Source organism: Canis aureus, chromosome 1 (genome assembly GCF_053574225.1).
Source record: "Canis aureus isolate CA01 chromosome 1, VMU_Caureus_v.1.0, whole genome shotgun sequence".
Classification (NCBI taxonomy): Eukaryota; Metazoa; Chordata; class Mammalia; order Carnivora; family Canidae; genus Canis; species Canis aureus.
In genome coordinates, this window is record NC_135611.1 from 89,225,531 (window position 1) to 89,252,088 (window position 26,558).

General features: G+C 40.6%; 1 protein-coding gene and 1 long non-coding RNA gene across 7 annotated transcripts in view; one reads left to right on the forward strand and one right to left on the reverse strand.

The window, feature by feature from the left end:
- Positions 1-18,639, forward strand: part of LOC144319676 (uncharacterized) — a 30,953-nt gene extending 12,314 nt beyond the window's left edge. Inside the window, exon 4 of the long non-coding RNA XR_013385434.1 lies at positions 18,525-18,639. This is a non-coding gene — a long non-coding RNA (uncharacterized LOC144319676). The remainder of the gene's footprint in view (positions 1-18,524) is intronic.
- PIP5K1B (phosphatidylinositol-4-phosphate 5-kinase type 1 beta) overlaps positions 1-26,558 on the reverse strand; it is a 300,319-nt gene that overhangs the window by 160,227 nt on the left and 113,534 nt on the right. For 5 of the 6 annotated variants that reach the window (XM_077907918.1, XM_077907928.1, XM_077907937.1 and 2 more), the window contains one exon: positions 18,490-18,558. In XM_077907918.1, the coding sequence (XP_077764044.1) occupies positions 18,490-18,558 (69 nt within the window). Of the gene's footprint in view, positions 1-5,267; positions 5,432-18,489; positions 18,559-26,558 lie in introns of those variants that run through there. The other variant, XM_077907961.1, reaches the window with a different exon arrangement.

A 26,558-nucleotide genomic window follows, 5' to 3' on the forward strand; every position in this document is an offset into this window, starting at 1 on the left:
AGAGAGAGAGAGAGAATGAGAACTCAAGTAGGGAGAATGGCAGGCTATTTATAAATAAGATGTTCTGGACTGGGACCTGTCCAGAGTGGTTTGGACAAAACCAGTTTTGTCATTGTTTGTTAAAAATTTTTTTTTATTTACTTGTCAGAGAGAGACGGAGAAAGAGAGCGCAAGCAGGGGAAGCAGCAAATGGAGAGGGAGAAGCAGGCTTCCTACTGAACAGAGAGCCCCGACTCAGGACTTGATCCCAGGACCCTGGAATCATGACCAAAGCTGAAGGCAGACACTTAACTGACTGAACCACCAAAGCGCCCCTTATTGTTTTTTTTTTTTTTTAAATAAGTAATTTATTTATTCATGAGAGACACACAGAGAGAGGCAGAGACACAGGCAGAGGGAGAAGCAGGCTCCATGCACCTGGAGCCCGAAGTGGGATTCGATCCAGGGTCTCCAGGATCGCGCCCCGAGCCAAAGGCAGGCGCCAAACCGCTGCACCACCCAGGGATCCCCTTATTGTTGTTTTTAAGGCAAAGGTCACACATACCTCCCCGAGACAGCTTGTGAAAAGCATTAACTCTTGGGATAATTTCCACACAGATTACTCTGGTATGGGGGAAAGGACAGCAGGCCTATTGGAAGAAATTCTAAACACTGCACCAAATTATAAGCAAACTACAAATACTCTATCCATAGACTGATACCAAATCCAAATTAAATAATATTTTAAGAGAAACACAGTTTTACTATTTTCAAGTACTGAGAGTATCTCAAAAGCTGTTTCCACTGATTGCCTTTCCATGGTCTGTTAAATCAATTATATACAGAAGTCAATACTCAATTAAGATTTTAAAGAACTCTTTTTTAAAAAGATTTTATTTATTTATTCATGAGAGAGAGAGAGAGAGAGAGAGAGGCAGAGACAGATGCAGGCTCCACGCAGGGATCCTGATATGGGACTCGATCCCGGAACTCTAGGATCATGCCCTGGGCCAAAGGCAGGCACTAAACCACTGAACCACCCAGGGATCCGAAGGTTTTTTTTTTTTTTTTTTTTTAATTTTTATTTATTTATGATAGTCACAGAGAGAGAGAGAGAGAGGCAGAGACACAGGCAGAGGGAGAAGCAGGCTCCATGCACCGGGAGCCCGATGTGGGATTCGATCCCGGGTCTCCAGGATCGCGCCCTGGGCCAAAGACAGGCGCTAAACCGCTGCGCCACCCAGGGATCCCGGATCCGAAGATTTTAAAGAACTCTTAATAAAACCAGAGTCAGAAAGAAACTTTCTCAATATGGAAAATAGTTCTTGAGTTAAATGACAACACTATACCATTTCCATAGTACCTCCCAAATGTATATGGCCAAGAAAGTTTTACTTAAATAGCTATTAATAACCCATGTGTGCCACAAATTATACTCTGGAGACAGTACAATAGCCATTTGTCTTTTAAAATCATGGACAAGGCAGTCCTGTTATCACTAAGATTCTTTGATACTATTTTGGAAAATCACACTAGTAAAATAAGACAAGAAAACTAAATACAAAATATTGGTTAGAAGGAGAAAAATAATTTACAGATGATATGATTGCCACCTATCATACCCAAGAATCAATCATGGACCTAGGAGAATAGTTTAAAAATAAAGTTGGCAGTTTATAAAACAAACTCACATAAGTCAAGAACTCACACATTCCCAGCTAGGAAATGTAATGAAAAAAAAAATCTTATTTGTAATAGAGGGAAAAAAAAAACCCATAACAATAAGAACAAAAAGAAAATCCCACATAAATTACTTAGGAAAATTTTTAATAAAAAATAGGTACAAAGTCTCAGAAGACTATAAGTTACTGAGGAGCATAAAAGACAATAAATATACCATAAAAGACAATAAATATACCGACATTTAACTCTTGGAAGGGAAGACCTAACAGTTAAAGATGCTACTTCTCTCTAAAATCACTAATAAATTTAAACCAATTTCAACAAAGATCGCAATAGCAATCTTTTTAGAAGCAACAATCTTAGAATTCCGAAGCTTAATTAGAGGAATTAATGTAAATATAAATTTTTGAAAATTAAGAATTCTTTGGGAAGTCTTACATTATTATGAATATTATAATTTAAACAAAGCATTTCCAGCATAACATTTAAAAATGAGGGCGAAGACAAAAGCCTTTAGGGAAATATTAACAAATCCAACTTCATAAAAGCCTGGATCAAAAAAAAAAAAAAAAAAGAGAGAGAGAGAGAGAGCAAAATTAAAGACTAATTTAAAACAAGAAAAACATAAAATTAAAAAACAACAACAAAAAATACGGGCAGCTGGTTGGCTCAGTAGTTTAGCGCCGCCTTCAGCCCAGGGCGTGTCCCGAGATCGAGTCCTGATCCAGCTCCCTGCATGGAGCCTGCTTCTCCCTCTGCCTGTGTCTCTGCTTCTCTCTCTCTGTGTCTCTCATGAATAAATAAAATTTTAAAAAAACATTTGCAATAAAAATGCAAGCCCTTAATATGTAAGTAGCTCTTATAAATGAATGCAAACTGAGGCATTTTCATCTAGCTAGCAGAGATTCTTAAAATGAATAGGGCTCAGTGTCAGAACCTGGGAAAACATGCACTTTCTTAAATCAGCTGGAGGCAGTGTAAATTGAAAACTTTTTGAAAGGTAAGTCAGCAACAGTGCTAAAAAGTCCAGGCCCTGTATAACATGATTCTGTGAGGTCACAGACCAATCCCCTGTATTCAAGGCTATAGCCGTGTTGCCTAATATGTATAGGTACTCAGGTTTATCTACTGAGTGAGAACATGTGGTGGGCAAACAGATATTCTAAGGCCAAAGATGCTGTTTGAGGCCACTGGGTACCCAATGATCTCTGGTCCAGGTGACATTGGGGAGGATGAGTTTGGGCCAATAAGCAGGAAGGCCGTGGATGGTTATAACTGTTTCCTATTCAAGAGTAGGCTGCCAGTTTAAATTCTTCCTTCACAAGGATGGAACCCTATGGATAAAGGGCTGTGGCCTGGTACCCTAGATTCAGCCAGACTCTGCCCTGTGCACCAAGAGATTCTGAGCACCGTGGCTGCCCCTCTGATAGGCACAGCTACTTCTGTTCTGTGGAGCCATCTGGCTCCCAGCAAGACACCCTTTTCCTTGGCTAGGTCAATCATGAGCTATATCATGCTAGGTAGCTTCTTCTCACCCTTCAGGAAACTCATGTGAAATAATTCAGGACTTCCATTTTCCGAAAAAACCCCAAATTTAAAAATTAGCAATATATGTGTCAATGGAAGTATCCCATATGCTAATAAAACTTGCTTAAAAATAAATGTATGAACAAAAAGTATGGAGGTCAGCATCAAAGCAGGCCAACTTGGCATACCTCAAAGTCCAAAAGGAAAGAGAAACTTACTGTTTTTATTACATGGAATACTTCCCTTGGAAAACAGGATTTTGCTTATCAAAGCAGAACCTCAGAAGACTCCATCCTTTCTGATTTTGTTCACAAATGAAACTTCAATGCTTCAAAGGCTCTTTTGTATTTACAACTTTAAGACACCCCTAATTTATAATATCAGTTATATCTAAATTAAGTGTTCCATCAGACATCAGGCGATGAAATGGCGGAACAGATCTGTCTCTGAGTTTATCATAATTAAGTTAAAAATAAAAAAAAATTCTTAGGGGATGACTGTGCCACTTGTGCTGCTTTGTTTTCTGAGATTTTCTTTAAAACACATGCAACACAAAGTTGGACATGCCCTCCCCACCCCCAACTTCCCCATCCTGTAGTCTTGAGTGGCACAAGCTCACCCCATTTTACTGCATTCTACAGCCTTGGAGAGAACATTTCATTTCCCCCTGGGGAATTCTACTGGCCTAGGAACAGTAGCTACAACACACAAAGGCAAAGAAAGATGAAGAGAAAGGACTCTTAGAGCTTAAAATCAGTTTCGTAAAAATAAACCAGAGAGATGGTAAAGCTACAAGACTTTTAATTTTTACTTAAATAAAATGGAAATCAAGGAAAACATTTTTCCTTGTTTTCCAAGGAAACTTCCTTGTTTTCCATAGGATACTTTTTTTTTTTGAGGTGTCTTTAATAACCAAAAGTTAGATTTCCTTTGGCCACAGAGTCCTACTGCTCTTTCTAAATAACTTATCACCTCAACACCCAACAGCAAGGACTGCCATCCACAGAGACCAGGGTCCCAAGCCATTTGGAATTCCAAGGTGAACAATGTGGCAGCATGTGAAGGTGAAGTAAAATCTGTTCCTTCACTAAGTATTGAGTTCCAGCTGGTTGGCCAAGTACTTGTTCTTGTGGGGCTTACATTCCATGGGGATCTAGTGACAACAGTACCAATTTAATATCTGTATAGCCAACTATGGTCTTCCGAGTGCCTTTTCATCCATCATCAGATTCACTAGTCAAACCATACTGTGGCATTGCTCTGCTCAGACATTACCTGTCCTGCATGGGACTGAGCTCATAAACAGCAGAGCCAGCCTGGCAACCCAGCCAGGCTCCCTGTCTCAGCTCTGCACTAGTGAGGGATGAAGGCAAAGCAGGAGGGCCGGGGCTCTCATCACCACCGCCTGCCTCTGGGTCCTGACTGCAGGTTTAAAGTCTACTTCATGAGGTTGTAGCTGCTCTGAAAACTGCCAGGCTTTTACTCCCTCTCCTTCCCTTTGAAATAGCAAACCTGAAAAATTATTGGTCCTGTGTCTTTCATGTTACACAGAAAAAGATGTTTGGTATGCTACTGTGTTCGAGAAATGGGCTGCCAACCCCTCCTAAATTCTGATTCTCCCTGACAGTAACTGGCACCCACCTAGGGGCAGCCTTTAACTTAGGAGGGCAGCCCTCCTAAATCCTGATTCTCCCTGACAGTAACTGGCACCCACCAAGTGGCACCCTTTAACTGAGGCAATATCTAGAAAGAATGGAACCTTTAAGTGATGGAGTTGGGAAGAGACGGCCTTTTAAAATTCACTGCTGAAACTCTTCCATACACTCAGAGCGGCCGATTGTAAGGCGTCTGCAGACCATAGACAAGGGGACTTAAGGATGCCAAAAGATTAATAGTCAACTTTTAAAGAGTCATGCAGTGACCGGAGAGAGACATAATCGCTCTCATCTCTGACACATAAAAAGCCAAAAGAACTGAACTGGGCTCTTTCAAAGCGTTCTTTCTCTGATCCGAATACCCAAAGTGCAAATTCCACCCCCTTCTCCCAGCACCCCCTTCTTCCCTCCAGCATATCTCACCTCTAATTGCAGATCTGGAACTGTAGCTCAAGAATATATCTCTCTGGGATGTCTATGACAATTTTAGAATTAAGAAGAAAAAAGTGATACATCTCTTGAACGTTTGGTGCCAGGCACTGTATGGGACCCTACGGATGTCAAGATGACTGGGCAAGGCCCCTGCTCTCTAGCTACTCAAGATGCAGTTGGCAGGATATAACTGCAAGCTATTACTACAACACAAAGTCATTCATGATATAACAGGTCAAGTGCAGGGTGCTGAGGGAGGTCTGGGAACATGTAACCAACAGTCAGTGCCTAGGAGCGTGTAGATGGGCGATGACAGAGCTGTTTCTGGAATGAAGACCTTCTAGAATGATCAGCATGGACCTAAAGGAACAGGGATGCACGTATCCAGTGTGGCAGGAGTTAGGTGTGTGCTGAATAGCAGAAGATGCGAGAAGACAAGCCCACTGTGGACAGACTCTTTATGGATGCCTATGCTGTGCTTCAGAGTATGGATTTTCTCTGTGGGTAATGGAAGGCCGATGGAAGACTACGTGTATGGGAATGAGTCGGCCAGCTTTGTTTATTTCAAGAACATAACTCTATGAAGGAGAGTCTTAAGAGGTTGTATCAAAATGTAAATGTTTCCCAGTCCTGGGGCCTCTCCTCCGTCTAACTCACCAGTTCCTCGGGAATCCACAGCTCAACAAATAGGAGGGTAACCTTGAGTTCCAAATCCACCTTTCTCACTATCAACTAGATACTCCCCTTCGATGGCTCAAAATGTCTTGGAACTGACATGTCCAAATTGGAAGACATGATTTTCCTTCCTAAACCCTTCCTTATACCACTCCTCTTCATCTTGATCAATGGCCACGACATCCACCCAGGTGCTTGGGTTAGATTCCAGGGATCATCAAACATTCGGTTCATGCCCTCACTCCCATATGCAACCACAAGCAGTCCAGCCTACTATATCTCTCAGCTCAGGCCACCACCTATTTCTCTAATTCAGGATTTCTCAATTTAGCACTAGATAGTTGGGGCCAGATAGTTCTCTGTGGCGGAGCCCTATCCTGCACATTGTGCAATGTGTAGCAGCATCCCTGGGCTCTGATCTACATGCTGGCCCCACCTGCCCCTGGTCCTCCGCAAGCTGTGATGGCACTGCCTTGCGTTCCCTGGGACATAATGTGGGGCTCAGGTGAGAGCCACTGCTCTCACTGTCCTACTTCTGCTTCTTTGCTCAAGATCCTCCATCACGCTTGGCCTCTCCCTCAATTCCCTGAACCCATGAAGCTCCTTCCTGCTTCCAGGACTTGGCAAATGCTGTTGTCTCTGCCAAAGAAATTCTTACTTCTACTCTTCTGTTGGCTGGCTCCTTCTTGCACTTGCAATCCCAGCCCCCAAGTCACTTTCTTAAAGAGGCTTCCCGAAATCCTTCATCTAAAAGATAGCAACCGGGATCCCTGGGTGGCGCAGCGGTTTAGTGCCTGCCTTTGGCCCAGGGCGCGATCCTTGAGACCCGGGATCGAATCCCACGTCGGGCTCCCGGCGCATGGAGCCTGCTTCTCCCTCTGCCTGTCTCTCTCTCTTTCTCTCTCTCTGTGACTATCATAAATAAATAAAAATTAACAACAACAAAAAAAGATAGCAACCCTGCTCTTATTTTCTTCACAGCATTTTTTAAATGGAAGGATTATTGACATATAACATTTACGTGAGTTTCAGATGTACAATGTAATGATTTGATATTTGTAAATACTGTAAAGTGACAATAAGTCCAGTTGCCATCAGGCACCATGTAGAGCTACAAAATTTTTTTTCCATGATAAGGACTACCAAAATTAACTCTTAGGAACTTCCAAATATACAATGCAATATTATAGTCAATATAGTAATATATACTGCATATGCAATACATATTATATAATATTATAAAATAATATAGTTGTAACTACCATGCCATACATTATATCCCTGTAACTTATAACTCCCAAGTTTGTACTATGGATCCCCTTCACTCATTTTGACCACCACAACTTTCCTCTCCCCTCTGGCAACCACCAATCTGTCCTCTGTATCCATGAGTTCTGTTTTGTTTTGAGATTCCATGTGTAAGTGAAATCATACACTATTTGTTTTTGTCTGACTTATTTCACTTAGCATAATACCCTTAAGATCATCCATGTTGTCACAAATGGCAAGATTTCATTCTGTTTTATGGATGAGTGTATTCCATTGTGTGTGTGTGTGTGTGTGTGTGTGTGTATGTGTATCACATCTTTTTTATATCCAATGGACATTTAGGCTGTCTGCATATCTTGGCTATTTTAAGCAGTGCTACAATGAACATGGGGGTATATATATCTTTTTGAATAAGTATTTTTGTTTTCTTCAGATAAATAACCAGAAGCTAGATCATACGGTAGCTCTATTTTTCAATTTTTAAAGAACTTTCATAACTGTTTTCCACAGTGGGCTGCACCAATTTACATTTCTACCAACAGTGCACGAGGGTTCCATTTTCTCCACATCCTCACTAATGTTTGTTATTTCTTCTCTTTTTGATAAGCATCATTCCAACAGGCGTGAGGTGTGGGTTTGATTTGCATTTTCCTGATGATGAGTGACACGAAGCATTTTTTCACTTGGTTGGCTATCTCCCACCTTCTTTGGAAAAATGGCAATTCAGATTGTCTGCCTATTTTGTAGTCATCTTGCTTTCTTTTGTCATTGAGTCACATGGGTTTTTATATATTTTGGATATTAACTCCTTATTGGCCATATCATTTGTAATATCTTCTCCCATTCAGTAGGCAGCCTTTTCATTTTGATGGTGGTTTCCTTCACTGTGCAGAAGCTTTCTGGTTTGATGTAATCCTATTTGTTTATTTTTGCTTATGCTGCTCTTGCCTTTGGAGTCAGGTTCAAAATATCACCGGCCAGACCAATGTCAAGGAGCTTAGTGTCTTTATTTTATTCAAGGAGTTTTACGGCTTACATTCAAGTATGCAATTCATTTTAAGTTAATGTTTGCACATGGTATAAGAAAGTGATCCAGTTTCATTTTTTGGCATGTGACTCTCCAGTGTTCCCAGCACCAGTCACTGAAGAGGCTGTCCTTTCCCCACTGTATATTCTTGCTTCCTCTGTCATAAGTTGATTTACCATATATGTGTGGGTTTCTTTCACAGGACTTTAAAAGTTAGTAATTGTTTTATTATGTTTCCTTCTTCTGGTTTGTCTGTACCATAAAAATGAAAGCATTCTTAGGGCAGGGACCACATTTGTCCTGGCGTCTGCTCTCCCCTCAAGGCCCAGCATGGTGTCAAGCTAAGTAAGTATTTGTCAGCTGGATAAATGAATGAATGCACGGACATACAATCAAACGCACATCTTATATCCCAGATATTAACCACATCCTTAAAAAAATGACAAAGTCAGAGCATGAAAAAGTAGCTTGGGAGAAATAGAATGTCACCCGGACAGCCTATATGTCAGCTAGGGGCTCGATAACCTAAAGCTCCCTGATCCATCATGCACAGGATACAGAAGCACATCTTGGATGAGTAAAAAGCACTCCCATCAAAGTAAGCATGGGTGATGATCTCACTGAGAAAACAAGCACAGCCAGACCTAATGAACAGTTAAAAAGTTTCCTTATAACCGAACCCACTTCGTGTCTCTGGGTGTCTGGACATACATATGTATTGGGGGTTAAACAGAAAAGATAAGAGCAGAGCGAGAATCTCAATTTTATAGTCCTCAGAGACCACAGCTATCTTCTTTTGCTTCTCTCCTTGATGATGATGCACTGAAATGTCTCACGGACAGCTTCTGCGCAAAGGGCTGGTCTTATCTGCCTTGTGTGGTACAATAAAAGCCACAGACACAGGATCTACAGACAGCGAACTTGCCAGAAAATACAGGTGTACCATCTGGAGAAACTTGACTCCCACACAGGAAAATAACTTTCAAAGTATTCACCCTCCAACCCAATGCTTTCTTTATCAGATCTTCTGAGCTATGGAAGCAGATTATTAGTGAGTTATTACTCCTCCTGTGACAGCCTGCAGAACAGTGAGGTCTGAAGCGTGTTCTTCTCCTACTATGACAGTTCAAAATATATCACCCCCTCCAAATGGATGTCAATTTTTAGTTTTGGGCTCAAGAATGATTTTTTGAAATCATCACTTTGTCATTTTATTTCCAGAGTTCCACACAATGCCCAAGGATCAGATGGTTTTTCATTTCAAAATTAATATGTAGTTTCTAGTCATACCCCTTTTGAGGGTACAACGCAGATTCTATATTCAGTGGAGAAACACACTCTGGACAAGGCAAGGTGGCTTCTGAACCACTGAATGGAGGAAAGCACGTTTGAAAATTATTCAGTTTTATTTTGGCCCAATTCCAAAGGTGGCTAGTTTCATTTATACCACTGGCCTCCACCATTCTAGTGGATAATTGAGAACGTTCCATTTTAATGTCATAGGTGCCACAGGCTTCAGAAAATACTGCAGTGGTTTGGGTCTGACACACCCCAGGGAGAGATAGTTGGGGTTCAAATCTCAGCCTTACTCTGCCACTTACTTGGGTGCCCTGGAACAGCTAACTGAACCTCTTTGTACCTCAGTTTTTCATCTATAAAATAGCAACAAGGTTGTTATCAGATTAAATGAGTTAAGAATTCTTAAGTGCTCAGATAGATGTCTGGCATATGCTAAGCACTCAATAAATGTTGCTCTTATTATTAACAAAGCTTTTAAAATTGCTTCCAATTGAAAATAACTATGCTTTTCTTTGCTGAATTAACAGGTTTCTGGCTAGAACAGCTTGAGTTCAATAAATTAGATTCTCCTAGCGACTAATGATTCTAACCCCATAAAACAGTAAAAATTCTGAATAAGCACAAGGCATATATTTTATTAGTGTTTGTGCAGTAGACAGAAGACTAGAACCTAACTTATGTTGCTGGTCTTCTTTTCTGGAATCCACAATAAAGAATTCTAGAAGTTTTCTTTTCTATGTTCTTAAGCAATTTCTAAGAGACAACTTTAAAAATCTCTGTTAAGTGATTTGGGAAGGGAAATGGGATGGAAGCGATAAAAATGCACAAGGGAAATGGGATGGAAGCGATAAAAATGCACAAGCTGGGGTCCTTGGCTGGCTCAGTCAGGGGAGCATGTGACTCTTGATCTCAGGGTTGTGAGTTCAAGCCCCATGTTGGGTGGAGAGACTATTTACAAATAAAATCTTAAAAAAAAAAAAATGGACAAGCAATAGGCCTTAGGTCAAGAGGCCTGAGGTCCAGATCAGAATCCTGTTGTCCAAACTGTGGAAAGAAGTATGCAGGTCATCTGGGCATATTAAGCCTTTAAATTTGAAAGCAAAAGCTACATTGTGCTGAGAGCAGGAGCTCCAGCTCAGCTGGCCCAGCATGCTACGGAAAACACCAGCCTCCAAACCTGCCATGCACACTAAACCCAACAATGGCGTGGTGGTTGTTGCTCTGAAGAAAGTTGTGCAGCAAGTTTAGGGTGTTGTGGGGACACCAATGCAATGTTTATTAGGATCAGGGACACACACACACAAGAGATGGCAATTCCATAGTTAATCAGAATGCAGTAGTGCGGCAAACCCGGGTGGCTTAACACATAGACATTCCCTCCAATGTGAAGGTCAAAATAGGTCACTTAGAAATGAACAATGCCAGGGAACACCTTGATAGGATGGTTTGGCTTCTCCTCCTACTTGAAGCTGCCTGCTGTTTCTGCTTAATTACCTGAAATGTAGCTGGGAAGTCATAAAAGCAGATCTGTAATCACTTGCTTTAGGACTTAGGAAGAACACAGCAACACAGGTGATACCCTACAGACGCTGCAGGGTTTGGAGGGAAGATCTGCACAGGTGGGTGGATGGTAATGGTATATAATTCCACATGCTTCTAAATCTAATGGGATTATTGAAAAATTTCCCTTCCCTGAGAATGAGGTAGCTCATCTGCTTGCTGCTCAATTAAAAAACACAAACACACATACATAATGGCAGTCCACCATCAGGAAGGAGCACATCTTTCTCTTATTCTGAAACCATGGCTGTATGGAATGCCAGAGTCCTGCTCCAGCATGCACTGTCTGTTCTCCCTGCCCAGGCCAGGTGGAACCAGCACCAGGATGCTACTGGACCAGTCTCCTCATGAGCCCAGCAACCAGGATGCTAACTGACCAGTCTCCTCATCAGCCCAGCACTGGGGGAGGCAATCACACCAGCTGCCTTGCTTGGTACTAAGAGAACTAATCTGATTGGAAATCAGAGGCTGAGGGATCTTGCTTTTTCTAATAAAGACAGTGATTTCACACACTGGTATTTTACTTTTTCCAGGATGTGTCTGATCCTCACTCCACAGTGAGGCACTCAGGATACGTATTAATGACATTTCATCAATGAGAAAAATGAAGATTCAGATCAATTAGAGAAAAATGCCTAAGATTTTACAACTAATACCTAGAAGAGTGAGACTCACATCTACCCTCTTCTTAAAAGGATAGTTTGGTTTGGGCAAGGTTTTTCAGCCCTGCTGCTACTAACATTTCAGTAATTCTCTGTCGTGGGCACTGTCCTATGTGTTATAGGATATGGTATGGCTGGGCTCTACCTCCTAGATGCCAGTTGCACAAGCGCAGCAACTGTGACCATCAAAAATGTCTACAGACAGACATCACCAAATTTCCCTGGGAGGGCGTGGGGGGAGGGGGGTGGTGGTTGAAAACCATTGGGTTAGAATGTTTTGGATGAAGGTGACTAGGAATAACAATCAGAATGCCCAAGGATCACTCTTCCTAGGGACTACTGTGGTTGCTTTTCATGAGAACTGCTGCCCAATGCACAGAAAAACATGTCTCTGGTTGAGCTGTAGAGTGGAGCTCTACCAGGGCACAAAGCAAGTATCTGGTTTTATGGAGGTGATGGCCCTCTAGCTTGCGAAGGGAAGGACAAGCAGTCAGGGCATGGGACACATGGCAGCCCCTACTCCCATCTTAAAACGTTATTTATTCAATTTCTGAACAGGTAAGACATTCATGTGGTTCAAAATTAAGCAGATCTACAGGTATATACAGACAAGTTTTCCCCAACTCAAAATTTTCACCACCCAGTTCTCCCTGGAGGCAACCAATGTTACCAGTACCTGTATATGTTCCAAGAAATATTTCATAAAAGAGCTTGTATTTAAATAAATGCTCCCACTTAGATCAAAGTATCTCTGAGTCGTTACCTTACCTATGTTTAAAAGATCATAAAAGTCATCTTTTCTTGGCATGATGGGCTGGCATTCTTCCCTCTTAACCTCATCACTGCCTACTTCCCTGATAGGCAAACTGGCTGGACACTGAAATTCATTGACATCTAAGGCCTTGAAACACAGAACACAACAAAATGGAAAAAACCACGGAACCCGGATCAAGGACACTGGGTCCTAGTCTGCTATTCTGAGTGCTGCCATCAAGCGTGCTGGTCATGGTAGAAAATAGGTAGAGAGAGTGATGGGTGGGTCATTGATGCCAAAAGCAGGCAATCCTTCCCCACCCTTGGGCAACCTGCAGTAGTCATCAAAACCAGAATCCCCAGCAGGTTGGGGGCGCTATTGTGGGCCACCCCAGGATGGAAGGAGAAGTAGAAGGTGGGGAGGGCAAGAAGCCTGGAATGCTCATCTGGGGTGGCATCTTGAGAGAGGAAGAAATGCCAATGGTGGCAGTAACAAGTACCTGGGGCAGTCTGTGCCAGCTGACTGGTGAAACGATGATCAATTCCAATGAACAAGTCACCAAACTGGGACATCGCATGGCCAGAGGTTTTAATCATCTCCCTGACAGAGAACAGCTAGAATCACTGGGATAAGTCAATCACTCTGACGTCTCTTTGTGTTGTAAGAGTGGGGGAGGGGTGGGCAATTTCTTCACATAAAAAACACGGAAAACTGAGATCTCCAACATCAGTATTTTCCCGGGGCTGAGAACTTTCTTAAAGTGAACTGATTTCCAAGCTTCAGTGTCCTTCTAAGTTTCTCACCTTATAAAAAAAAAAGTCTTCCTCAAATTTCTGTTTTTCTATCAGTAGTAGCACATTTCTAGTAGTTCTTCTGGAAGCTTTCAGGTCAACCTTCATTGTGATTTGTACTATTATTTCTTCATGTCATTCATCTCCCAACCAACGTCATGGTACCTCACTGCCTGGAAACGCACTGCCCAACATGGTAGCCACTAGCTACGTGTGCTTATCTACATTGAAATTTAACTACAATTAAAAATTCATTCTTCAGACAAACTGGACACAGATCCCAAAGCTCAACAGCCCCATGCAGCTTGTTGCTAGTGTCTCAGCGCAGATTACAGGACATTTTCAAAATTTCAGAAAGTTCTAAGGCAAACTCCATAAACTAGCTCTAGAGGCTACCTGTCACTTAGAGCCAGGCCATCCCCCCAAATTTGCTTGTACTTTCCCTAAACACTGACACTTTGTCCAGGCCAGGCTCTCTTGTCCCTCTACCAAATCACATTCAGCTCTCTCTGTGCTCACAAATGAGTAGGTAAATCAATCCGCAGTCACCGAAGGAGTGGGATTTTCCAACGTGCCAGAAAGCAATGAGGCATCTATAAAATTTGTTTCCCAGCAAAATGCTCTTGTTAATGAACAAGTTCAAAAAAAGGTCTTTTCCTCAGAAGACTGGAATAAGCTTTGGGCTCGTCAGCACTTGCTAGAGGATTACGTGAAATGCCACTTGGTTTGGCACGTAATACCATTTTGAGTCATTATTTAATTTTTTCATGTAGATCTTTTAGTTTTTGTTTTTGTTTTTTTTCCTCTTGAATTAACTGTAAGGTCACAGAGGGCAGGGGACCAGGTCTTGTATGCATTTCTTTTGTATCCTCCTTTCTTCCCACCTCACATCTTTACATAAACAGGGCAAAGGTTGCAGGCTGGCCATCGTGTAAAGGTCAAATGTGATCAGTAGTTTGTTGCTTTACCCAGAGAGGAGTTCTGAAAAATTTTCCATCAGTTTGCCAACCTTTAAAAATTGGGAGGTGTTGCATCAGAGCGCACATTTTGGTTTCTTGAAAATCAGTATGTCTGGCAACCCCGGGGAAGCACTCATTCATGGGCTCTATTAGATGGCGTCAAGTGCCACCTCCCCCTTTAAAAAAAGACACATTCTCCTGTCTATCACTTTCTCCCCCCAATAGTTCACTCCTCTGTTACCTGCTTGGCTGCTGTAGGCTTTTGTGTTTACAACTCTTTCGGAAGACACTCCATAAATGAACTGGAAATGGAAATACTATACTCTGTAAACACACCCAGGCAGCCTTTAATGCTTGTCTGAATGGGCAACCTGTTTGTTTTAAGCAGGTTAAGTCAAAATTCTTATTTCAGCTATTAGCCTCACCCACTGATGTTAGCTATTCTTTGGTTTATCAAGAACTGATAATGAATTAGGAAAATGGGCAACTGAAATAACAAGGAGTAGTCAGCTGCGATAATCATGCAGGTAATCAAGACTCAGAGGACGGCACTGTTCCATGAACACTGAGTGTTCCCTAAACACATGGAAATCCAAGCACTCGTGATGCTGAGTGGTGCTGGCAGCTGTCCAATAAATCTGGGGCTTGACAGAGGAAGCCCAAGCCTCCTTGTTAACTCTAACCCATAATGATTTCTCCTCCATTGAATCCTTTATTATAAACTACCAGGTTCTAAAGTGGTTTTCAGGTCTTGTCCCTCCCACTCAACCCTGAGTTCCTTATAAACTCTTTTGATACCCTTCTCCTGTCCAGCACATTAGGTCAGGGGCTTCTTAACCTGGATTGACTTCTGTCAGAGGCAAAAACCCAATGGGCTGTCAAAGCTCCATATTAAAACGGTGTGTTCCTCATGGTCAGGTCTTTAGGATGGGGAAAGAAAGGTAACTTCCAAGTATTTGTAAAAGGGACAATACCTTTTTTTTTTTTTTTAAAGATTTTATTTATTTATTCATGAGAGACACAGAGAGGGAGGTAGAGACATAGGCAGAGGGAGAAGCAGGGTCCCTGCAGGGAGCCCGATGCGGGACTCGATCTTGGGACCCTGGGATCATGCCCTGAGCTAAAGACAAAAATGCTCAACTGCTGAGCCACCCAGGTATCCCAAAAGGGACAATATTTAATGAAATGTACGGTGGCCTTGATGACACTCAGCTAGTCTGCTAATTACCTTCCCAGTTGTTTGTCATTTGCACATTGGCGTAGCACAAATTTCATGTCTTCATTAAGGTCAAGGGTAAAAAGTATTAAGCTAGACAGGGTCAACTCACGTACCATGTTGGCTGAGACAAGGCAACAAGGAAGCAAAACTACCATTCATTGGAAATGTTAGTCCAACCAGGTACAAGCCCAGTAGTCGCAATATCCAGGCAATATTTCTCTACCTTGTCTGAAAGGATACCATGACAATGTTCCTGGCACCATTAAATCAAGATTCATTAAACTTGAGAATCCTCCTTATCTGAGAGTAATTTAATGACTCTCTCGTAATAGAAAATGTAGTTAATTTGACATCAACTATACCTTGATGAACCTCTGCAGGTTTGTAGAAGACGTGTGTTTCCGCTCTAAATGTACATAAGCCATATATTGACTAGTCCATGCTCAAATTATGTGGAGGAGCAGTCCCACATCTGGTTTCCAGAATGTACTTTCTCCTGATTGCTGAAAAGAGGGATGATATTTGTTTCTCTCCTGCTTCTCACTAAAGCCTTCCACTGTCCGGATTTTTCAAAGCTCATACTCGGTGTTTCTCTGTCCTAACTTGAATTTTTTTCACTTGAGAAATGGTTCATCTGGGCCTAGAGACAGACACATTTCCAACAGCTAGTGAGACTCTTATCACCTCTGGTAACTCCACTATTAACACCTCCGGTTTGAAGATGTCTTTGCTTCACGGCAAAGACTTAAATTGAGTAGTTCAGCTGAGCTGTTACCTGTGTAAAAACCACACTTTCTCTGCATAGTCGCTACTTCTTCCTCTGCGTATCAACACCCTATTTATTAAGGGTGATAGACTCAGGCATTATATTGTCTTTTTGGTGCATTTCTCAGAAAAGCTAAAGACCTCTTTCCTCCACTGCTTATCTTCCTCTTAAAATCAGAGATCATCCAAAGATTCCACTGCCACTACACGTTAAAAAAAAGAAAATTGTTGGCCTTTTTCTGTCAAGTTTCTTGTATCTTCTCTTATTTTTTGGAATCATTTGTAATCTTCAGATCTGATTTTTAGTTCTTATCACCCTACCAACACCGCTGAGTCAAATATGCTATTAGAGGCATTAATGAGAGAATCAGAGATATCCTATTATTGAAAACTTCCTTTATCAATTTGTGAACAAGACAAACTCAGCAGACTCTAAGATCTCCTGGTCACATTCCTCGTGTTACTTCTGCATCATGGAAGAACTCCTGTGGGTCAGAGGCCAGCCAAGAACCACAGCGCATCCGGACGGTGACTGAGAAAACCACCCGAAATGGATCTCAAACAGGGATAGGCTGGCAACTTGATCATCTCTCTGCCAGTTCTCATGCTTGACTCAATTTACAAGGAGTCTTGGGTAAGTGAGATGGGATTTGGTTTTCTACCTGTGTCTACAAATAAGTAACAGTGTACCATTGCCTTTGGCCAGATTCACAAATTTTATATAACCAGACACTTTTGAGCTCTTGAATCTTCCCCCTACAGCAGCTCCCTGGTTATAGTTCTATGTTCAACTGAGTAGGAAAGCCAGAAGGAAAGATCTATCAGGAAAAAAGGCGTATCTGCCCATATGAAAACAGAATTGGAAATATCATGTTCATTCCATGACCCAAACATGTGGTTGGATCAGATGGTTCATGTACTTTATGACAAAACTTAATGCTAGCGATCCATGAAAGAATAAAAGGCAAATGGAAAAATTAAGATAGATTAAACCTTCAATACACAAACCTCCTACTCCCAAGAGGGAAGGAGGGCAAGGACTTTTAGAAGGAAAATGTACAGTCAATTTAAAAGGCAGGAGCAGCGGTGCCTGAGAACATATACTCCTCCAGTAATGTGTCTGAACATTTGCTTCCTTGCCAGGAGCCATGAATTTATCAAAGTCAAAGAGTTGCAAGGTAAGATACACTGGAAAGACTGGAAGGGGATTTTTGTTGCAACGACCTGAAGACACGGAAACTGAGAGGCTTAGAATGGAATGGGACAGAATTTCATGTTATAATTTTTTTTCCCAAAATACAAAGATAAGAAAATGTATAAAATTTTGGTGGGAAATAGCAAGTCAATTAAAAGATTAACATACTGGGGGTGCCTGAGTGGTTCAGTCGATTAAGCGTCTGCCTTCAGCTCAGGTCATGATCCCAGGGTCCTAGGACTGAGCTTCACTTTGGGCTCCCTGCTCAGTAAGGAGCCTGCTACTCCCTCTCCCCATACCCCTCTCCCTCTGCTGGTGCTCTTGCTCTCTCTCTCAAATAAATAAAATCTTAAAAAGAAAAAAGATTCAAATGCATACACAGAAGGGTCTTCTTAGGAATTAGAAGGGTCTTCAAATAACTCCCTTCTGTCAATGTTCTATAGCACAGTAACTGTAGTAGGGAGAAAAATGCCCCCCACCCATTCATCCCTGCAAAGGTGTCCATGTCCTAATCATTGCAACCCATGAATCTGTTATATGGCAAGGAGGAGTTAAGGATGCAAAAGAAATTAAGGTTGCTAACCAGCTGATTTTAAAACAAAGAGATTATTCTGGATTCTCTAGGAGGGCTCAAAGTCATCACAAGTGCCCTTTAAAGTGTCAGAGAGTTACAGCCTGAGAGAGATTCAGCTGGTCTTTGCTGGCTTTGAAGTTGGAAGGGAATCATGGCAGTCTGGAGAATTTGAACAAGATAAAGGGACAGACTCTTTCCTAGAGCCTTCAGGAAGGAATGCAGTCTTGTAGACATCCAGATGCTGGCCCAGGGAGACCCGTGTCAGCCTTGTGACTACAGGATCATACATCTGTGTTGTCTGAACCCCTGAATGTGTAGTCACTTGTGAGAGCAACAAGAAGCTAAGACAGTAACTTACATACAACTGCTCTAGAGGAAGAAAAGGCCTAGGGTAGATTAACATTCTAAGCAATGAAAATGTTCCTCTTTCTGGGCTAAAGAAAGAAAATGAAACAGTCACTCACCTTTTTATAAGTTTTTTCTTCATTCTGTTTTCCAGGTGTGGCATCTCCATTTTCAGCAGCAGACGACATCTACAAGAGCAAAATGGGCCTATTTGAGTTCACAACACTACTGTGAAATGCTATAGGCTAATAATATCGTTAACTGGAGAATCCAGTTTGGTTAATGATGTTTTTGTTGTAATTGCAGTTGTTTCCAAGAAAGGAAGAGAATTCTTAGAATCTAAGGGAAAAAAAAAAAAAAAAAAAAAAAGAATCTGTGTCTCCCAATCTCTCTGAAATCAATCTTGATCTCTAATTCATTTTGATAGCATACTTCACTGGCTCCATATGCTCTCACAATGGTGGTATGGAAATGGTGGACCTGGTCTAAACCCAGATCATGTGTACAAGTTTCTTTCTATAAAGTCTTAAAAAATTTTTTTTTCTGATTAAAGATACTTCCTGTAAAAGTATCTGGAAAGTACCAAAAAATATAAATCAGAACAAAAAAGTACTCAATTCTACTGCCCTCGGGTAACTCTACTCTCACATTTGGGCATATTTGTTTCCACCTTTTGTTCTATGAACTTCTGTACTAAAAATATTAGGATACTGTCTGTACCCAGCAGTTTTCAATGAACATTTATGTAATATGGATTTTCCCATTTGATTATAAATATTCATTGTAAGAATAGTGATTTTTGTCTAGTTGCCAGAGACACCATTGTGTAAACACAACTGTGTGTTAATACATCATTTAATAATGTTAATGGTACAGGATAGGGAGGTGGTCCAAGGGATTCGCTTCTCCAAATGATACAACAGTAATTACTTGAGGCTTCTATTTTTGTCCACTTTCTTAGATTCCTAGAGCTACAAGGTCATTAAAAAGCATTTTAGTAAATTTCTCCTTAAGAATATACCCATTTATGCTATTATCAATGAGTGGGAGCTCATTTTGTTACACGTTTAGCAGTGACTATTATTTTTAATTATCCTTGTTAATTTCCTAGGTGAAAGAAATCATCTCTTGATATTAATGTGCACTCCTGAAAATTATTGGTGAAGGTTAACATGGTTGGCATATCCTTTTTTAGCTCTCTGTATTTCTTCTGAGTTTTCTATTACTGTGTCCATTTATCTACGGGGCTCTTAGAGTTTTAGTTATTGATTTTTACCTATTATGGTTATTGTTACTAGTGTTTTGCTTATTGATTTTTATGTATCAAGGTTATTAATCTGTCTGCAAGCACATTATTCATGTTCTATGCTGCTTTCATTTTATAATTATGACATAGAGTTCTACATTTTTCGCACTCAATATTATTCCCTTTGTGACTTCTTCCAATGTTTTTAGAGCAAATATATATACTTTTTAATCATTAGGATGTATCAGAGCAAATACATTCCTTTCACTTTTTAATGCTAAGATTTTTGTGTTTAACTTTTAATTCATCCGAATTTTTAAAGCCAGTTGGCTTATATGGTAAACAAGGATAACTCCATAATCAGGGAACCATGACACATAAGGGTTTTATCTTTAAAAAATATTTATTTTTGAGAGAGTGAAAGAGAGAGAGACAGCACAAGCAAAAGGAGAGGGAGAATCTCAAGCAGACTCCGTGTGGAGCCCCATGCAGATCTCGATCCCACAACCCCAAGATCATGACCTGAGCGGAAACCAAGAGTCAGAGACTCAACTGACTGAGCCATCCAAGTGCCCCAGGTTCTTATCTTAAGTAACATGAAGAGCATCCTATACACCAAGGAGGGGTAACATTTCTGACCTTCTTATAAGCCTCTGAAGCACATGTTTTTTTTTTTTTTTTAATTGAGGTATAAATGACATATTATATTAGTTTCAGGTGTACAACATTGTGATTTGACAAGTCTATACATTAGGCTGTGCTCACAAGTGCAACCACCATCTATCATCACATAACACTGTCGCAATAGCAATGACTCTATTCCCTACGCTGTGTCTTTTATATAATGACTTACTCCATCACTGGAAGCCTAGAACTTCCTCCTCCTCTTCATCCATTTTACCCATTCCCCCAACCCTTCCCCTCTGGCAACCAGCAGTTTGTTCTCTGTATTCATGGGTCGGCTTCTGCTTTTATTTATTCATCTGTTTTTTAGATTCCCCATATAGGTGGTATCATTTGGTGTTTGTCTTTCTCTGACTTATTTCACTGAGCAAAATGCCCTCTAGGTCCATCCATGGTGTCACAAATGGCTGAGTAATAGTTCATAGTATCTATCACATCTACTTTATCCAATCATCTATTGATGAAGACTTAGGTTGTTGAAGCACATTTTAAATTTGGGGCTTTTAATAAATACAATGTGTGTTAAAGCTAAGAATTTGCTAGCCATTTGGGGGTGCCTGGGTGCCTCAGTTGGTTAAGCATCTGACTCTAGGTTTTGGCTCAGGTCATGATCTCAGGGTCGTGAGATGGGCTGAGCCCTGAGTTGGGCTCTGAGCTGGCCATAGCATCTGCTTAAGATTCTCTCTCAACCTCGCTCTCTGCCCCTCCCCCACTGCTCACATGTGTGTGCCTATACTCTCTCTCTCAAAAAAAAAGAAACCCATAGAATTTGCCAGCCATTTCTCTGCAATGGAACTAAATGGCTGACTTTATTTATTTATTTATTTTTTAATTTTTTTTAAATTTTTATTTATTTGTGATAGTCACAGAGAGAGAGAGAATGAGGCAGAGACACAGGCAGAGGAGAAGCAGGCTCCATGCACCGGGAGCCCGACGTGGGATCCGATCCCGGGTCTCCAGGATCGCGCCCTGGGCCAAAGGCAGGCGCCAGACCGCTGCGCCACCCAGGGATCCCCTAAATGGCTGACTTTAATTTGACAGGACTAAAAACCATTGAAGAAAATTAAAGAATGGATCATGGCAACCTTACCAGACCTATTACTCCCCACCCATCAAAGCATTCCTTTAGATAAATTTATATTTCCATTTGTGTCCAAGTAACTAATTGGACTATAATCTCTCTACTATAATATAGATAGATGTTTCACACACTATAGTTTCCCACATGGTACCTAGTTAATACATTTAAAAAATAACTGATTTTCTAGTTTCTTCCTAACATTTTGGTAAGGTTTGAATAATATATTGGAATTATAAAATTTGAGTGGTTTAATAATAACAGGCTCACTATAAAAAAAAACAAACCAAAGCCCTGACTGTGCCCCTGCAAAAGCTCAAATTACATCATTACTTTAAGAATATATAGGTTATTTGGGGCACTGGGTGGTTCAGTCAGTTAAGTATCTGACTCTCGATTTCGGCTCAGGTCATGATCTCAGGATCCTGGGATTGAGCCCTGTGTTGGCCTCTGTGCTAGGCATGGAGACTGCTTGAGGATTCTCTCTCTCCCTCTCCCCATTCCTCTCCTTGCTCTCTCTCTAAAATAAATAATAAATCTTATTTTAAAAGAATATATAGATATTTATCTGATATTGGATCCCTGAATAGGCAAAGATTTCAATAAGCATGAAAGTTAGAGAAGTAATACAAAAATTTAATTGATTTGACTACTCACAGCTCTCAATGTCTCAATGTCAAAATAGATCATGAACAAATTAAAAGGCAAGTGACAAGGTGGAAATACTGGCGATGAATGTGACAGAAGTTAACGACTCTAAAACATGAAAGCTTATTTAAACTGTGTGGAGCCTGTCATCTAGTCAAGGACATCGCTCCTCCAGGTCTCTCCTTTCTCACGTCAGCTTTAATTGTTTACTCTATTTCATTCCCATGGGAGCTCCTCCATTTCTTCCATCTTCACAAAAAGAAGACTTTTCTTGATTCCACTTCCCCCTCACTCCCTTATTCCTCCTTGTGGCAAAGCTCCTTGAAAAAGATGTTGCTCCTCTCAAGCCCTGATTCCTCTTCACATATTCTCTTTAATGTACTTTAATCAGGGATTTGCTCTCATGACTACCCTGAGAACCACCTCCTCAAGATCACCAATGACCTTCATGTTGCCAATGGCTAATTCTAAGCCCCCATTCTGCCTATCAGATTATTGTCTTAGACGATCATTCCCTCTCCCATGACCGATTTTCTTCACTTGGCTTCTAGAGTGCCATACTCTTTTGTTTGTTACTGCCACCCACCCTGTACCTCCTTGGTCCTTCTCAGTCTCTTTAGATGGTTCCTCTTTCTTTCTCTATGACCTCTTAATGCTCGACTGTCCAAGAATGATTGCTTGGTTCTCGTCTCTATCCATACTTGCTTTGGAATCTCCAAATACCATCTAGATGTCTCTTCTGTGCTCCAGATTTGCATATTAAATGGTCATTTTGGTATTTCCACTTAGATACCTAACAGACACCTCAAATTTTGCAAATCTAAAACCCTTTTCCCTCCCAAATTTCCTTCACTTGGACCTTCCTCATCTCAGTTCATGGTATCTTCCACTTCTTGCTTCCCAGGCCCTAAATTTCAGTCTTCCTTCTCTTATACCACGGTCAACAAGCCAGCAAAGCCTTTGAAAAATGTCCAGAATCCAGTCACCTGTCACCACTCCTGCTTTGTGTTCCTGAGCAGAGCCATTATCTTTTCGCACATGTGTTACATCTTCGTGGCCTCCCAACAGGGCTTGCTGATGCCACCCTTGTGCGCCTACAATCTATGCTCAGCCAGAGTGATCCATCTTTAAACCTAATCAGATCATGTCACTTTGCCCTTAAGTGGTTTCCCATTTCACCCAGAGTAAAAGCCAAAGTCCTTACAACAGTTGATGCAGCCCTGTATGATTTATCCATCCTCCTCCCATTCCTCCTCTACCTCGGCACCTTCAAACTCCCCCAACCCCTTCCCCCTGCTTCAGACACTCACTGTTTCTCAAACACACAGGAATGCTGCTACATTAAGGCTTTTTGCTTCAGCTATTCCCACTGCCTGAACAATCTTCCCCAGACACCTGCTTATCTCCTTCAGGCCTTTGCTCAAATGTCAACTTCTATCTGATGCTTTGCTTGACGATCCTATTTTAAAACTACAACCTATTTGGCACCTCCCTGCCCTCATACTCCTGATTCCCCTTGACTCTCCTTAATCTATCTTTCTTCCTCCCTCCCTCCTTCCTTCCTTTCCTTCCTTCCTTTCTTCCTTTTTTGCCCATAGAACTCATCAGTGTCCAACACACTATAGAGTTTCCTTATTTATCACAGTGGGTTTTTGTTTGCCTCAGTCTGTCTCCTCCTGAAGAATTTAAACTCCACAGAGGCAGGGACTCTAGTTTTGTTTTGTTCACTGATAGACCTCAAACACTTACACTACATCTGGCACATAGTAAGTTCTTAGTAAATATATGTAGAATGAATGGGTAAATAACACCCCATTAGATCAATACAGGCAGCATCTGATTCCATCTACTTGGGTATTTTGTGCTTGGGAAGACAGCTGACCCCCCAAAGGAAGGTGATAAAAAACAACGTAAGGACTAACAGCATCAATTACATTATTTGCTGGATTCTTTGGAAGGTTCCAGTGGTGTGGCAACTGTAGATAGTTGGCATGGAATAAATGGCCATGTCATTAACTCCTTATAACTTCCTTCATAAGTGAAAAAGACTTTTATTTATTTATTTTTATTTTTTATTTTTTTTTCTATTTCTAAATTTTTAAATTTATTTTTTATTGGTGTTCAATTTACTAACATACAGAATAACACCCAGTGCCCGTCACCCATTCACTCCCACCCCCCGCCCTTCTCTCCTTCTACCACCCCTAGTTCGTTTCCCAGAGTTAGCAGTCTTTACGTTCTGTCTCCCTTTCTGATATTTCCCACACATTTCTTCTCCCTTCCCTTATATTCCCTTTCACTATTATTTATATTCCCCAAATGAATGAGAACATATAATGTTTGTCCTTCTCCAACTGACTTACTTCACTCAGCATAATACCCTCCAGTTCCATCCACATTGAAGCAAATGGTGGGTATTTGTCATTTCTAATAGCTGAGTAATATTCCATTGTATACATAAACCACATGAAAAAGACTTTTAGACTGTACATGTTTCAACAGAAATAATCTCCATGGAGGATTTAAACCTTTCTTTAAAAATGTAAAATATGGGGACCCCTGGGTGGCTCAGAGGTTGAGTATCTACCTTCGGCTCAGGGCCGGATCTCAGGGCCCCAGCAGTGGAGTCCTGCATCCAGCTTCTCGTGGGGAGCCTGCCTCCTCCTCTGCCTATCTTTCTGCCTCTCTCTGTGTGTCTCTCATGAATAAATAAATACAAATCTTTAAAAAATTAAATAAAATGTAAAATACTACTGAATATGCCACGTTTTCATTTTCCTGACATAACCAGCTCTCAAAACTCTCTGCAAACTAATTCAGAATTAAGGTGAGTTTCGAAATACACAAGGAAGGCTCCTTGATTTTTTTTAATCAAATGTAAAACCATTATTTTTCAGTCATTTGAAAATTTAAAAGTAATTTTTAAATTTAAAAAAGTAATATTTATTTTCTCCCTAAGTAAAAGCAGGTACTTTATCTGAAAAAAAAAAATTATCGAGGATCTCTGGGTTGCTCAGTGGTTTGGTGCCTGCCTTTAGTCCAGGGCACAATCCTGGAGTCCTGGGATTGAGTCCCGCGTCAGGCTCCCAGCATGGAGCCCGCTTCTCCCTCTGCCTGTGTCTCTGCCTCTCTATGTCTATCATGAATAAATAAATAAATAAAATATTTTAAAAAAATTATCACCTTTTATACAACTACCCCAAAATAATAATTATTAATATTTGGCTTTCTACTATTTGATCTTTTTCAAATGTGTGTTTTCTTTATTTTGAACAAAACTGGGATCATACATTATACAAATTTGTCTTTGCCCTTTTCACTTTATCTCATAAACATTTTCTGCATCACTAAATATTAGAGAAAATGTCTAATGTCTAAATAATTCTATCATAAAAATACATCAGAGTTTGATATGTATTAATGGACATTCAGGATATTTCCTATTTTTCTGTTACAAGTAAAACTGTACTCTGTGTTCTTATAGTTCCAACAGCAAGTCAACAGCTGCCAGAGATTCTTAGAATAATGTCTACTGGGTAAAATACACCTACTTTAGAACTCTACCAGCAGCAAGTGTTTTCATTTAAAATCAAAACACTTGGCCAATTCTGGGCAAAAATATTATTTTATTTTGCACTTGTATGATTCATGGTAAGGACAGACATCTCTGTCATGTTTCTTTGGTTCTTTGTATCTCTTTGGTGAATTATCTGTATGAAGTTCTAGCCCACTTCTCTAAGGGTACATTTGTGTCTCCAACCTAGTATGTGCTAGTGATAGTAAGAGTTGGATTTTCTTTAACCTTCAACTGTGTACTAGAAGCAGCAGAATGAAGACTTTCCTAGAGAATGCCATGTCAGTCATTTTACTTGTAAGACTTGGCAGCTTTGAAAACCAAACAACTTCAAGAGCAACTCTAAAGAGTGTTTGGAAAAACCACATTAGGAAGGGGTTAGCTAACTAGCACGAATGCTGGACATACGATGAGATTTGTGTGTGTGTGTGTGTTTACTTTGTAGGGTACCCCTGAATGGACAGTAGGGAAGAGGAGAAAAAGAGGTAAACTTCTATCCTTTAAAAAACAGTTCCCTTTAAGCAGAACAAAACAGACAATAATGATAAAGGGACACCACGAAATGTTGCCTGAATTCAAAGGTATTTCTTAGGACGATGTTTCAGAAAGGTCACATGGACTTATTCATCAGGATGTCTGTGCAGGGGAGGCAAATGAGATGCTGGGATATGTTTTGGTAAACTGCAAATGGCTACTGAAAATGGACACAGTGGTAGTAATTATAATTTGTTCTTAAACTTGCTATGTACCTGTACTAGTTAAGGTACATCGTTTATAACTATGGGAGTTGAGATAAGTAGTTTTAAAAAAGATTATATATAATTATATGTATTTCTACATGTGCATGCAAGGAAGGAGGAAAGAAATTCACAGGACTACTAGTGATTATCTAGGGATGATGAGGTTATGAATGCTTTGGGTTTTCTTTTTTTTTTTTTTTTTTTTTTAAGATTTTATC